We start from the raw sequence: 14,984 nt of genomic DNA on the forward strand, positions 1-14,984 counted from the left end.
GTCATTCATTTCTTGTTGAAATGTAGCCGGAGCATTAGTCAAACCAAAAACTCATAATGGCCATAGCGCGTACGAAATGCCATTTTAGGAACATCGTCCTCACTTATACGTATTTGATGGTAGCCAGCACGGAGATCAAGTTTCGTAAAATACCGAGCTCCTGGAGACAGTCAATTAGATCGTCAGCCCGGGGCAATGGATACGAATTCTTGATCGTCACTTTATTCAAGCATCGGTAATTAATACACATAACGCCATGTGCCCTCTATGGAGATTTACTATAACATATATAACCCTTTCGTAAATAGTCCTTGAGTTACTTAGATACCTCATCCTCTTCGGATCGACTTAAGCGATAAGGAGGTATACTTATTGGTGCAACGCCAGGTACAATATTTATACGATGGTCTATATTACGTTTAGGAGGTAACCCATCTAGTAGTTCACTCGGAAAAACATCATGAAAATCACTTAAGATTTCATCAAGTTGTTGTTCAAAATATGTTAATTGAACCGAGACATTATTGATATTGTAAACGTGAATGTTTGGATCAAGTATACAATAAAATAGAGTACAACAAGACAACTCGGATATTGATGGAGAGGAAACAATCGAGAGGGATTGTTTTTTTACACATTGAATAAAATGAGTACAATCGTTCAGTACAAATGTTATTGAATGATGAACCCAATCAATAGATAAAGAAGAGTTCTTATTATAAAACTAGGGATAACCCAATATTACATCAGTGGTACAAAGATTCATTACATGGAAGTCTACTTCCTCTATATAAGTATCAATAGAAATGCCTAATGAATGAATCGCCCCGTTGATGTATTGTACTCTTCCATCAGCCAAGTGCACCGTATAGGTGTGATCACTTACGGTGGGTTGGATTCCCCATATCTGAACCAAACGATCATTCATCTTTTGTATGACCCTTCTTTTTGCAGAATACGCAAAAAGGATGTTATCGTTTACAATCATGATCCATGAATTCGTTGGGTGTCTTGTGTTTCCCAGCGAATTGCGACTGCTTAGTCCTGGGCGCTTCGTTGGGTTTGTTGTGGTCCTTCTTCGAAGTACGTGATAGTGAAGAACTATTTCAACGGCCTCTTCGAAGGATTTTGGATCCTTATCGTGCACTATCCAGTGATAGTCCGAATTGGGGATGCCATTGACAAAACAAGCTATTAACCAATTGTCCCCTTCTAGACCCGATTTTTGGATTTGGGTTCTAGCATGGTGACATAGTCTTCTATCGAGGAAACCTTCCTGCTAAAGAGGTTCATTAAAGCTTGAGCTGCCTCGGTTCGAGAGGGAGGTTGGAGAAATTGGCCCTTAAAAGCTGTGACAAAATCTGTCCAGGAATCGGGCAATTTCCCCAAAGTTCGGAGCCCACGCCACCAGGCGGCGGTCTTACCCCCTAGTTCTCGACCGACATATGCAATCTTCGTACTATCTAATGTGGGATAGAGCTCAAAATGAGACTCCCATCGGCCCAGCCACGTGCAGATTGCTTCTTCGGTTCTTTCCTTTTTTTCTCCCGTAAATGGCTTAATGACAAACGATGGCTCACCCTATCGCTCATCACGTCTATTAGTCTCATGTTGTAAACTAATGACATGTGCCTCGAGAGCACTTTGAGATTGTCGAAGTTTGGTCATCTATTGAGCGGTGAAACTAAGGTATTGGGTTATTTGCGAAAAATACATCTCAATGGACATTTGTCCAGGAGGATTTCCTTGAGTTCCTTCCGCTTGAGCGAATGACATCGGGTCGTTATTTTGAGCCATTGAATGATTATTTCTAGCAAAGAAATAGGATAAGGTCAGACAAATAGTCATAATATCATGTCGTGATGTAAACATATCATGGACAAACATTAATCAATATCATGATCTCACGTCAATACCCCTCTAGACGTATGAGGTGAGGTTCAAGATCATGTTACTATGGTAACACAAAGGTGTTTTAAAAACCATGGGGGTGACAAATTAATGTCTTTCCCTTATCTCTATATCGATTTTTTCATGCGGCTCCCCGAGGCTCAACCATGTATGTTCGCATCATGAGTAGTTTATACACGAAAAAATTGTTAACAATAAACTATGTTTTTGTGCCCACATATGTGGTTTCGGCTCTTTAAGTCCTATTACGAGGACCCCGAAGTGCACTTAGACCTCAAGTCTAAACATGTGTTATAGTCATATGTAACAACGATGTTGTATGGTCTTGGTCATATTTAAACTCGAGACCTCGAAAACAAATGCATTAAACACTTGAGCCAACCAAGTAGGTTGCTCTTCTTGAATGTTTAATGTTTCATGCGTATAAGAGATATGCAAAGCATTTGCCCATATATGTCTTTTTAAACGAAACATATATGTCAAGAGTCCTTATTTCCCCCTTGTTTACCACAAACTTTGTTGACCTACGTTACCTAACCTCAAGTCTCGTAATTATGATGGCATACACCAATGCAACCTAATGGTCAAGCCAAATGAGCCCTCTTTTCGTAGTAAGCCCACGTGGCCCATCACATGGTTCATCATTACGAATGCCTCTCGTAAGAATGATCTCATGGTGACATCGTATCCATGTAACGAGGGAGGGATGTTGGATATGTGTGTCATAGGAGCGACCTCACATGAAGTGGGTCAAGCCCTACGTTCACAACATCATTATGGCTACAGGCATTTCTTTACGTAATAAAATCGAAGTCACCAACGAGAATGTCAACAATAAAAAATTGTTGAAAAAAGGGATGGTGACAACACCATTCTCACAAAAATGTGAGGACGGCCACCAAGATCCTTTCCCCGAAAAGGAAAACATTCGATATTAAAATCACGTAATAACTTATATACACATATGTATATTATCACATATATACGATCAAGTATGTATACATGTGACCACATATGCGTATATCAAACAAATCGTTACGTCAAATAGCCATAAATGATATAATCGAGATACGTAATCGAGGCATATACCTCTACACAAACGAAACATCCAAAAATAAGGGTTCATCGTAATACGCAATTGAGGTATTGACCTCTTACGCATACAAGACCAAACGCATATCATTTACAATGAAATCCAGGTATTGACCTCATACGCATACGTAACATATGTATGTGAGCGTAATACGCAATTGAGGTATTAACCTCGTGTGCATACAACACTAATCACATATTCAATATATGTCAAATGAGGTATTGACCTCATACACATATGTAAACGTTTTATACAACCCATTAATTACCACTACAACATCATTAAATTAATGAAAACAATTACATATAGACTATACACTTGATTCGATGGGAGAAGAAAAAATAGAAAATAAAATAAAATAAGGAAAGAGTAATCGAAGTTCTTTGTTGATAGTTGTCTAGATCAAGGCCGACCGCACATCGATCGATCACCATCAATCAACAACACAAAAGACAACAAAAGAAACATTAGAACATAGGCTTTGATACCAACTATAGAGACATGAACTAATGTAAGCATAAAATAAGGATAAAAGATAGATCTAGATAGAAAGGAGAGAGAGAAAGAAAGGTGTCGATCTACTCGACCACCCCCAAGCGAAGGGATCGAGATGGACTCGATCCTCGATCAGCGTCCCATACCACCGTCGTGGCGTCGAGTCGTACCTGGTGCTGGCGCGCTCGCTACAAGAGTTGACCCACCACAAGATAGAGTCTCGACATAGTCAACAAGATGATGAAATGAGGGTAGCTAGGCCTCTTATTTATAGCAATACCCAAGGCCCCCAGGCAAGTTCACACTTGGCCTAATGGGTTGTATCAATCCCAAATATTAAAAGTAATCCTTCCCTTCTTTACACTCTCGTTTAACCCTCACACTTATCCACGTGTATAGCATACTATGGTAAATTCTCACCATGGGATATTATATGGTCATGCTCGTAACAGCCACTATCTTTCCCAACATCTGTATCGGCAGACAACCTCTTCGAGTAGAAATTTGCAAACAGCTGATGCCATCTTATTTGCCAAGGCTCGTCCTTCCACTTGATTTGTCAGGTCTTCTCTTGCCAGAACTAAGTACTTCATTTGTCCCACTCCCATCGGCATCAAGACCAGATCCACCATCCATTTGAAGTGTATGGTGAGCAAGTATGTCAACCGCAACTCATCACGATGACATATGTTCGAATGTACTTGGCAAGTTTCGTATGTGGACACGAAATGGAGTACATCTTTGTACATGCTTGGCCACCAGTACTTCTCCTTCAACTTTTCGAACATCCCCCATGTTCCTCTATGACCTGGCCAAGGACTCTCGTGGAATTCAATCATCATCGTCACTTGCTCTTCTTTCTTCACCACCACCCGATGTAGCATTGTTGTCCTTCTTTTTGGGTGTCTCCAGAGGAATCCTCCCTTCAAGAAGTATTGGTAAGCTTTCTTCCGGATTCGTAGAACCTCCTCCTTCGTCAACGAAGCATCCGTCTCATTGTTCTTAAGAATCTGCCGATCAGTAACCACTCTCCTTCGTACTCGTCCTCGTTGAAGGCATGGAGGGTTAGCGTGTCCTTCTCTTTCGCCGAAAGTCGGGCCATCTTGAAGAAGTCAAGGGTGACATCTTCATCTTCCGAAACCATGTCACTTTCATTCTCAAATCTTGCCCTCAACAGCATGTCATCCATGGCATTCTTCTTCCCTGCAATATGGCGGATCTCTGGGTTTAAAGATTTGATATAGGCGATCCACCTTGGCATAGCTAGATTTGGTGTTGCACATCCTGAGATCATCCCGAGGATTGGGAGACAATCTGTCTCAATTATCACTTCCGACCCGATCACATAGTCTTTGTCCATCTTCATTGCAGACACAATACCCCAAAGTTCCCGCTTGACTTGGCCGTATCTTTGTTGTCGTTCGCTAAGAACCTTTGCTCCGAACCTGATGCCATACCGCGCATTATCTTCTCCTTCTTGGTTGATGACCCACCCGATTCCGGTTGGGCTCGTATCTACAGTCACATAAATCGGCTTTCCTTTGGTATAGTCGGCCTTCCTTAGTGTCGGAGCTTCAAGAAGTAGTTTCTTCAATCTTCGCATCGCGTTTGTATGTCTGTCTCACCATTCGAACTTATTCTTTTCCTTAGCGATCCATATAATGGCTCGACAACATGAGCAAAGTGTGGAATCCAGATATGATAAAACGCGCATGCTCCAAGGAACCTTCGAACCTCCATTTGGTTTACACATTCTTCTTTCATGTCCTGGTTCGAATTCACCTTGGATGGTGAAGGCTTTTGGCCGTATGCTCCACACACAAGTGACCTATCACCAAGATCTCCGGTTGCCCGAATGCGGATTTTTCTCCCGTCTTTGGAGCACCTTCTCGCAATCTTTCATATGATCTGCGACGAACTTTTTACACCCTTCCTTATTTTTCCGATTCATCCTTCTCCTCATCCGAACATCCTTTTATCGGAATATCATCCAAGAATGGCATCGTGATGTCCGGGATGCAATCCTTCAAGACCTTGTTCATGGCATTCACCATATGAGCCACCGAGTTTGTTGCACCTTGAGGTAAGGTACACATCCGCACGAGCTCGATCGAAGTCCTCGTGGTTGTGATGTCATGACTGTCGATCACCAACTAGAATTGGTCGTATCCAGAGTAGAGATTGCCAATGGAGTAGATGGACCGGCCCGCAAATGCTTTGGCAAATTCATTCACGCTCGGACCGATTCCAGAATTCCGAATTGTCACCTTGTTGACAGGTTGAAGATCTTGGATGAATCGCAATGATCCATTCTTCTTTGGCACCGTGAACCACCTATTAGAGTAAGGAGCATTCGACGGTTCCAGAATTCCCATATTCACCTTCTCCTTTAAGAGCTCCATCAACTTCGGTAGGTGTGCTCTCGGAACCGGTATCGGTTTCAAATTCCAAGGTACGTGCGGCACCGTGAAGATCACCATCGGCTCTATCGTCCTTGGATCAGCACATCCGATTTCTTGTGGGAAAAATGCGAAAGCCTTCCCATGTTTCTCAAGCATGTCGCGAAACATTCGCTCTTCTTCAGGGAGGAGGAAATCCTCCCTTCCAACTCATAACTTTCCCTTCATCTCTTTGGTGAAGATATGACCTATCGTCTTCGGATCTCTTAAGCTTGGATCGTTTGTGACTTCCTTCATCTTTTGCCAGCTATCTTCCGGTAGCGGAACCGCAACTGGCTTGATCTTCTTATCCACTGTCTTATATTTTGTGTTGACTTCAACTTCCTCCATCAAGATGCCACGATAGTATTCATCGGTGATAGCGTACATGTTGACAGAGTTAACCGAAATCACGTGTTGATCGTGAAGATAACTCAAGTCCACGACGTCCTCGATTTCGCCGATGGTGTCATTAAATGAGGCTTCTTCCATAATATGAGTCACAGACTCTTCTTCTTCTATTATGTTTTCTTCTTTCAGCATCTTCTCGAAATCTTGTATCCGACGCTTGTCCTTCTTGTCAGGTAGTACTAGTTTACATGCGCCACTAGGTGTGACACATGTTGCTTCTCCTCACAATCCACGCGCTCTTCTTTCTTGTGGGGACTTGTGATCGCTCGGACTATTTGTGCCCCATGCTTCAATAGTCCGCTCTAAAAATCCGAGGATTCGCCTCCAACACTATCTTGATTTCTTTCATGATTAGCTCGCACCGCTAGGAATTGAACAAATCTTTGGTTGTCAAGACTCTTTATTCGAGCAAATGCCGCACCATTGTCGAACACTTTGGTTTCCATCCGAGATGATGTGATATACGGTTGTCCTAGGATGACAAGATGCGACGCCGATTCTTGCACGAAGAAGTGTTGATCCATCTCCACATCCCCGATCGCGACTTTAACATTGGGACAAGCTCCGTACAAGTCCTCCGTAGTCTTTGTTGCCACGCGAATCTTCCATCCGTGATTTGTATTGATTGGCCATCTTCCTTTTTTGTAGAAGTCGATTGACATGAGATTGATCTACAAGTCGTGGTCGATCAAGGCTACCACGGTCTCTTTCTTCTCCCCGATCTTCACTAGTGTCTCCGTTGTCACTCGTGCCCAATGAGGTCGAGTATAGTGGTTGTCCACCATTTCTTCATCGACTTCATCTCTTGCTATCATTATGGCATTGCTTTTGCTTTTAGTGGCTTCTCTTCTTCTTCGTCCGATTGTTGCCTTTTTCGCTTTACAAGGTCCACAATCGTGTCATGGAACTCCTTCTTCGTAATGCCGAGTAATTCCCTCAAGGACAAGGTCACATGGTTGTCAAGAACGCGTTCCTCGAGAATCTTCTTTAGGTCTGTCGTCTGCTCTATGTCCGACCTTAGCTTATAGGTAGGCATATTCCTTGTCTTTCGAGCGGGATCTTTGATACCAATCTTCACGGGCCGAACCGTTTCTTCAACTCGTTTTCTCGACTCCGCTTTTCGGCTAGCGTCTCCTTCCTCCATTTGTAAAGATCGACTCGTTTCTGCATGTTCTTTCTTTTTCGCATTCCTTGTTTCATGTCTTTTTGATGGGCCTTGCTCTTCTATTCTTTTTCTCTTTTCTTCAATGAACAGCTCGTGGTTGTCGCACATCACTTCCATGAGTATGGTGTTGTCATCCACCGGATCTGACCACCCGGTTATGCTTTGCACGCTTCGAGTATGGTATCGGCATGGGTTGGGTTGTAGTAGGCCATACAATCGTCCATGTCGAACTTTAACTTGTTAACATGTCACAAAGGATTGTACATAATCTTTTACATCTCACTCCATATTGGGTTAAAAATTTGTCTCCAGATGTTGGTAAGTGTACAACGAATACCGCCATGCCCCACCATCTTAAATCATGTTGTTCTTGGATTATCAATGCCTTAATTTTCCTTACATCATGTCCAAACAACTTATCATGTACCACTAATAAACCTTGTCGCATTCCAAGCAATTCATGGGCTGCACGTTGCATTTCGATACTCGAAATCAATTGTCGCGTATAGGGATCACTTGTTGGGTTTTTCAAATGCCTTGTTGCAAAGAATCATCGGAAATAACCGAAATAGTGCAAGCATGAGGCATTCAACTTAAACCAACCTATACTTACCTGGCCTCAATTGGCCCTTCCCTGCCAATGGAGGTTTCTTCTTACAGTTTTGGTAAACAACTAATTTTCTCAAGCACCATCTCATTATCTCAATAATCAATGTTTATATGTCTAATCATTAGTCCAATGATAAATCCCACCTTAATTATGAAAAACACATCGGATGCCTTTCGCAAAATTCTTATTTGCAAATCAAATCGCAGAATCAATTGTGATTAGTTCTCAAAGTTGGATGTCCAACAAAGCTGGCCATTCAAATTAAAGCATGTGGGAAGGAAGGGAAACAAGGTATTTTGCAAAGTAATCTATTCTATCTACCCAAAGGCTCAAGAGTGTAGATAACAAGGTGTATAATACTGTCCATTAAACCCTCGAGAATTAAGGGCATGTACAAAGCATGGAGAACATGGTATCTTGACCTTGGTGCCAGCTACCCAAAACAAGGGATGACATTTTGCGTTTATATTGTACATAACAAACAAGGTGTAGTGTCAATGGTGTTGGCATTAAACCATCAAAACCAAAACACATCAATGGCGACAAGCTTTTCTTTGCTCATCACTAGCTAATGCAGAGCACACACTACACCGAAAAATTGGGTTTTGATTTTTTTTCACAAGAGGGGGCGCCGATATGGAACAAATCCAGACCTTGGACTGACAGTGAATTTAACCACTTTTCTATCATTGTCTTCTTGCACATGGAGGCTGGTACTTCCCGAGACCTCACCTTCGTCCTCGACATATCTCGTTGGGAGTTCGCAAGTGATGCTATATTGACAATCTTTAGTTTGAACAGCTACAGTATCATCAACCATCAGCGTTGCATGGTTCTGACAAGGCAGTGTTCTTTGTACATGTTTGTCCATAATGGTTGCATTATTGGCCTGACAATCGCACACGGTCGGGAATGTTTGAGGTAGATTTTTGTTGTCAAACAGAGCTCGGAAAGCCTTGCGCCCCTGCATGCAATTTGCTAGTTAGTTACAAGAAGGAGAATGAGTGGTAAACAAACCCTACAACCTTAGCCCCGCTAGAAAGCGGCTACTTCTAGCTTCTGGTTTACAATGGAGTGTGCCATTTCTACTCCCCCCCAGTAGAATATAAAGCACAAGGTGAATGGTAACTTCTCAGTTTTGACTTGTTTTTCTCATATATTAGATGTGCATTGTATAACCCTCTTATTAGCAAAAGAGAAATGGTTATTAAGGAAGCACATGGTGAATGGTAACTTCTCAGTTTTGACTTGTTTTTCTCATATATTAGATGTGCATTGCATAACCCTCTTATTAGCAAAAGAGAAAGGGTTATTAAGACAGCTCAAAGTATGTGAATACAAGAAAGAAAAGTGGTACGACTAAGGAACAAACTCTACCTCAATGCATGTATAGCTCCATTCTTAAAAAACAGAAAGGCAAAAAAATATAAAAGAGCAGGGGCAGTAAGATATTATATCATATTATTATTACCTCTTCTGAAACCTCTTTCCAAGAATCCATATCATGAGCAGAACCTTTAATTCGTTTCGGGTCTTCGAGGCTTCCTTGCTTACAATCTTTTTGCTGATGCCTTTTTCTTTTTTCTATTTCCTTGAACCTTATCTTAGGGCAACGACGTTCTGTACCGGAATCCGCTTCTTGATGATGGTTCTTTTCAGAGGAAGCATCATTGTCTCTTATTGTAGTTTCAAGGTAGCTGGGCATCATTTCAGCTTCACTGAGATTACCTCCATCCAATGGGGTGTTCGAACCACTCGATGATCCATCCCTCAATCTTTTGCCCCCATCTTCAAATTCGTCAATTGACGTGCAGTGGCTATGTTGTGCTTGATCACTAGCATCCATCCCTGCATCACTCTCATTGACAGATTGCTCTATCAATATATTTTCTTCTTCATGAGTTTCCATATCATGAGGAGGGTTATCATCACTGTCTTCTAAGTATCCATTCTTCTCTCCATGCTCTATGTCATCATTTTTTGCTACATCTGATAAGTTTTTGGTTTGCAATTCCTGTGCCATCACCTCATTGGGACATTTTATATTCTTCATATTAGGTGTTTCATACACATTAACAGAACTAGCTAGCTCTTTTTCACAAGAGTTATCAGTTGAAGAATTTTGCTTAAAACCCCTTTGATCCAACCATGGTGCAAAATATCTCCCATCTGCATAAGATGGTAAACAATGGACCTCCTTGCTACTGATTGGAATGGATCCCTGAGATCCTGCCACTAATCCTGTCCAGTTTGCAACCATTTGCGCCATTGCTGCTGAATGGAATGGATGATTCATCATAGGTGAAGCTTGCATAAAAGGCCAACATGCCATAGGGTTGGTCGGAACCATCTTTGCAGGGAAACCATGAGCTGTATACTGAGGCCCGAGAAATCCACTATAGTAGCGGAAAAGGTTTTCAATCCACACACTCATTGGGTTGTTAGGGTTGTCTTCCTTAAGAAATTGTGAGCTCATTGAGGAACCATTGTCACCAAAAGAATCCACTTTACAATTTTCAGCTTGATTTAGATTCTTACAATTCTCTGATATAAAGTTCCCCTCAAAGGCAGATTGAGAATCTTCAGCAGCACTGACTTCATTGGTAGAAAATTCCACAACTGATTCTTCTGTGGCATCTATGGTAGTGGTTCCTGAGTTATTTCCATTTTGGTGCAAGGGTAAAGATTCTTTTAAAACAGTCGGATTCCTTTGAACCCTTACAAATGGGGATGGACCCTCATTGTGACACAAATTAACTATAGTAGCCTGTATATTGTGCAGCTGTGATATTCCATCTTCCTTGACTAAATGTCTCTTTGGGTTTACGGGCTTGTGCACAGGGGGGACGATGACTGTCTGGTCAAATAGGTTCACATCCAAGCAATGGCCCGTTCTAAGAGGATTCTGATGTGTAGTAATGGTGGCTGCATCCAGTTGAGAATATCGCTTATTGATGCATGGCGTATATGCTATAGACTTAAATCAATAAGTGGAAAATGATGTGATTAGAAGACAATATAGATATATAAACCCTGAACTATAAAAAGATAATCGACAATTGAATAATGATGTTGGTACCTCAGGTTGCCTATTCACTTCTTCTACAGATGGATTATATCCCGCCTTTTTGGGATATGGATGACTCGGCTTCCTTTTGGGGCGTGGCGGTGGGAAATCGATATCTTCTACTTTCCCAGCTAAGTCTCCAGATGACACACCACGTTCTAGCTGTAGCATCCAACAAAAGGAGCTAGTGAAATGGTTGAGTACAGTTTAATACACATAATACTGCATATCTTAAGTACTGAATTCGATACATGAGAACAAGACAACAGCACTGGAGCTCGGCTTGGCTCATTCAGAACAATCAGAAATATTCTTGGAACCCATTAAGAGAATGCAATTGCTGTCACAATGCATTCATGAATATTGGAGAGTAAGGCATGATTGAGGTCACACAATTCAAAATTGTGAATATAACTTGGCTGTATTCTGTGTCAAGGGTTATGCACTATTTGGTAGCTCTTTGGACTCTACAACTTCATAATCACGATCATAACACGGCTTTTTTTAACTGCAAATCAGTTTGATGGATATTTACTCTTCCATGAGCAAACGTTCATTGATATTTCTTTTCCCACATTCAAACATAAGAAGAGCAAACTACCACCGAAATGACGATAGTTTTTTTGTGTGCAAAATATCAAAGCCATGGCCCTGAAAGCCCCATTCAGAAAGCCTGGTGGAAATTCAAATTAACAGATAATTTTGATCTTTCAGTCAAATATGGATGGAAAACCTTAGAGAAAAACTTTTGAGCATGACTTCGGATTTGGACAGCAGTCTTGGTACCGATATGCTCTGCATGGAACATCAATGTATCGTTAATTTTTTGTATCTAAGCTTGTCCCTTGAATCAATAAGTATATCCCTTAAAGAGTAACTGCAAGTGAGTGAATGAATAAGTGCAAATTTAAGGCAGCCCTTTGAATCAATACATATATACCTTCATAAGATGAAAATAGTGTTGGATTATAAATTAGGGAAGTGACAGGAAATGAGTGAATGAATGACTGCAAATCTAGTATATACAAGACGTGCACCTTAAGGAACATAGATTTATAAACCAATTTTATGCATGGTGTGGACTATATTTGACAACTGTATGGCCATCAGAAAACCAAGTATTTAAGTAATAGCATATGAGTCACAACATTGAGTCTCTATCAACCCTCATGAAAGTGATAAGCGAAGTGAAAAATAGAATATCTAAGAGAAAGGCCTTTCAAAAAACATATAAGCTTCATATTCATCATATAAAGAAAGAAGATTGAGATTGATTGCCTCCCCTGATCCCCATGCCGTATGCTATTACTAAGACAACTAAGAACCTGAAGGAGAAATTGTAAAACAAATACCTTTGATTCTCCGCCATGCTCGTCCATAAAGTTTTAAGGCCTCAAGGAATTTTTTATGTTCATCTTCTGTCCATCTTTCCCTTTGTTTTGTTATAGTATATGGCTTCCTCACCTATGTATAAATAAATTAATCATTGACTAACTCCTTTTCTGAATCAGATGTAATAATGAAACATGTATTTCAGATGGAAACTTCACGCACTTTTAGATTAACTTCATCTCCAGAGGATGAGACATCAGCAATAATCAATCTCTCACGTACTGGTAACTTCATACAATTGGTCGTGATCGATGATTCCATTTTCCACTGGTCTCTAATATCAGCAGGCTGCAAATAAAACATAAATAGTAGCATGAGCACATCCTATCTCAATTAGCACATGTGGAAAAATGGTACCATCAGCAGGCTGCAAATAAAAGATAAATAGTAGCATGAGTACATCCTATCACAATTAGCACATGCGAAAAAACGGGTATCACTCACAAAGAGCAAAATTAAAGACTCTAGATCGACAATTCTAAGTGCACAGATCATTGCAAATAGATACATGCATAAGGTTCTCAATGTTCATACTGTTTCTCAAACAAAAGCACCATCTACGACAAATACACCTTCATTTTAGGGTTATACAGGCAGCCTTTCTCTCAGATGTATATGTATTGAAGGATATGTAGCTAAATTTCATATGTATCGAGGATCATGCAACTGATTCAACTAATTGAATAAAAAGAGAAGGGTTAGAATTTTGATTCTCCATTAAACTAATCGCCTACATGCAATCACCTGGCTAGAGGAGTGAGTGCAACCCATACTACATGTAGATCCATCTGCCATGAACCATGGGAGTAGCTTTATGTACATCAACAATATAATAATCCATTTCCATCGTAGTTGAGGGTCAATCCATTGACTGTAGGCTGTACACAGGGACTTCCTACCGTTCATATACGAAAACCTTACATCTTTTCTAGATCACGTCTTTCCAGAATACAGATGGACAAAGGTTGCGTATCTGTTGAACAGCCTACCTCTATTCTTAATTTTGACCCCCTACTCCTATACCATTCATCAAAGACCGGCTATGCATAAGTATATATTCTTCATCTAAAGAGATCACTATGGACAACAAATATAGGCTCATTATACTGTTATACAAACCATACATTTTCTCCAATGTATGGATTGCTTGCAAATCTAGGTTCATTACAAAGTTCTACAAGTACACATTCTTTGTGATGTATATGAAATGTTAAATAGCAAAGTCTACTCATTGACAAATTTCTCCAAATATACAAGATAAATAGACACAAATTGTTCAATTTATATAGCTTTTATAAAACAGTTGTCATTAGGTCTTGCAACTTCAATCCAAAGGCGAAATTTCTAAGATGAGATAACCATAAATAAACTAAGAAGAAAATATATAATAAAGATCTTTGTGAAGAATTACCTCACGAGGATCGACAACATCTGGAGCAGAACTCATACTTTTCCAACTTGGAAAATAGTTGGGCTTGTTTTAAACAAAGTATAGCTTTGTGTTACGGACAGATGCACACCTTCAGAAGCAGACCTCTCACTCCATATGTGAATCTCTGTGGAAAATAATGGTTTCCTTCCACAAACAAGGGGCAAACAGAGATTCCCAATATCACTCTTTTAGAAGAGACATAAACAGATATCTCATAAACGCCAACTTTTCCTGTCTGTGTAAATGATAGAGAGAGAGTGAGAAAGAGTGAGATCTCAGAAACACTAGAACAGAGATTTCTAAATACCTTGCAAAATTTTCTTCCTTCTACAAGGAAAACCCAAGCTTGATTTTGAGGACATAGGTTTCTAATATTTCTCTTTTGAACGACAGACTCAGAAACAGATGTCTCAAAAACCACTAAATTTTCGAACCGCAAATCAGAGGTTTCTAGAAATCCCCTTTGAGACTAACCAGAAACCCTAGATTTCTTAACCTTGTGTGTGAGAGAAAGAGAGATTCCCTGCAAATAGAGAGAGAGAGAGAGATGATGCGGAAATCCTTCAGGAACCCTAAATTTAGCTGCACATAGAGAGAGGGGGAGAGACGCCTCGGAAACCCTAAAAATGAGGATTCAGAAGCCCTGAATTTCTCTGGAACACAGGCGGACGGACAGAGATCTCAGAAACCCTAAAAACAGAGGATCCAGAGAGCCTAAACAATCCAGCACTCAGAGAGAGAGAGACAGACAGAGAGACAGAGATGTCTCAGAAACCCTAAAAGTTTTTCCTTGCAGAAGAACCAAGAGCCAGAGAGAAGCTCCTCTCTTTTCTTGTGGCTGGGCTTTCTCCAGGGGGTGGGTCGACCTGCACACGTGGCATACACGTGGCATACACGTGGCATACACGTGGCGAAGCGGGGGCCGGGATGAGCAGACGTGGCGGCACACGTGGCCAGAGCTTATGGCAGT

At 40.8% G+C, this 14,984-nt stretch overlaps 1 protein-coding gene across 2 annotated transcripts; it reads right to left on the reverse strand.

Moving 5' to 3' along the window:
• Positions 1–8,271: 8,271 nt before the first annotated feature.
• Positions 8,272–14,515, reverse strand: LOC147855583 (uncharacterized). 2 transcript variants are annotated; one of them, XM_087330248.1, is made up of 7 exons: positions 13,994–14,515; positions 12,745–12,870; positions 12,543–12,654; positions 11,924–11,985; positions 11,203–11,352; positions 9,595–11,100; positions 8,272–9,087 (listed from the first exon to the last, which is right to left on the reverse strand). In XM_087330248.1, the coding sequence occupies exons 1-7, from the start codon at positions 14,027–14,029 to the stop codon at positions 8,740–8,742; spliced, it is 2,340 nt and encodes a 779-aa protein (XP_087186374.1). In that variant the 5' UTR covers positions 14,030–14,515; the 3' UTR covers positions 8,272–8,739. The 2 variants fall into 2 exon arrangements, with proteins under 2 accessions (XP_087186374.1, XP_087186375.1); XM_087330249.1 differs by lacking the exons at positions 11,924–11,985; positions 13,994–14,515.
• Between the last annotated feature and the right edge of the window lie 469 nt (positions 14,516–14,984).

This window comes from Azolla caroliniana, unplaced genomic scaffold (assembly GCF_043228905.1).
Source record: "Azolla caroliniana isolate FFs.n. ecotype wild unplaced genomic scaffold, voAzoCaro1.0.p SCAF_14, whole genome shotgun sequence".
Taxonomy (NCBI): domain Eukaryota; kingdom Viridiplantae; phylum Streptophyta; class Polypodiopsida; order Salviniales; family Salviniaceae; genus Azolla; species Azolla caroliniana.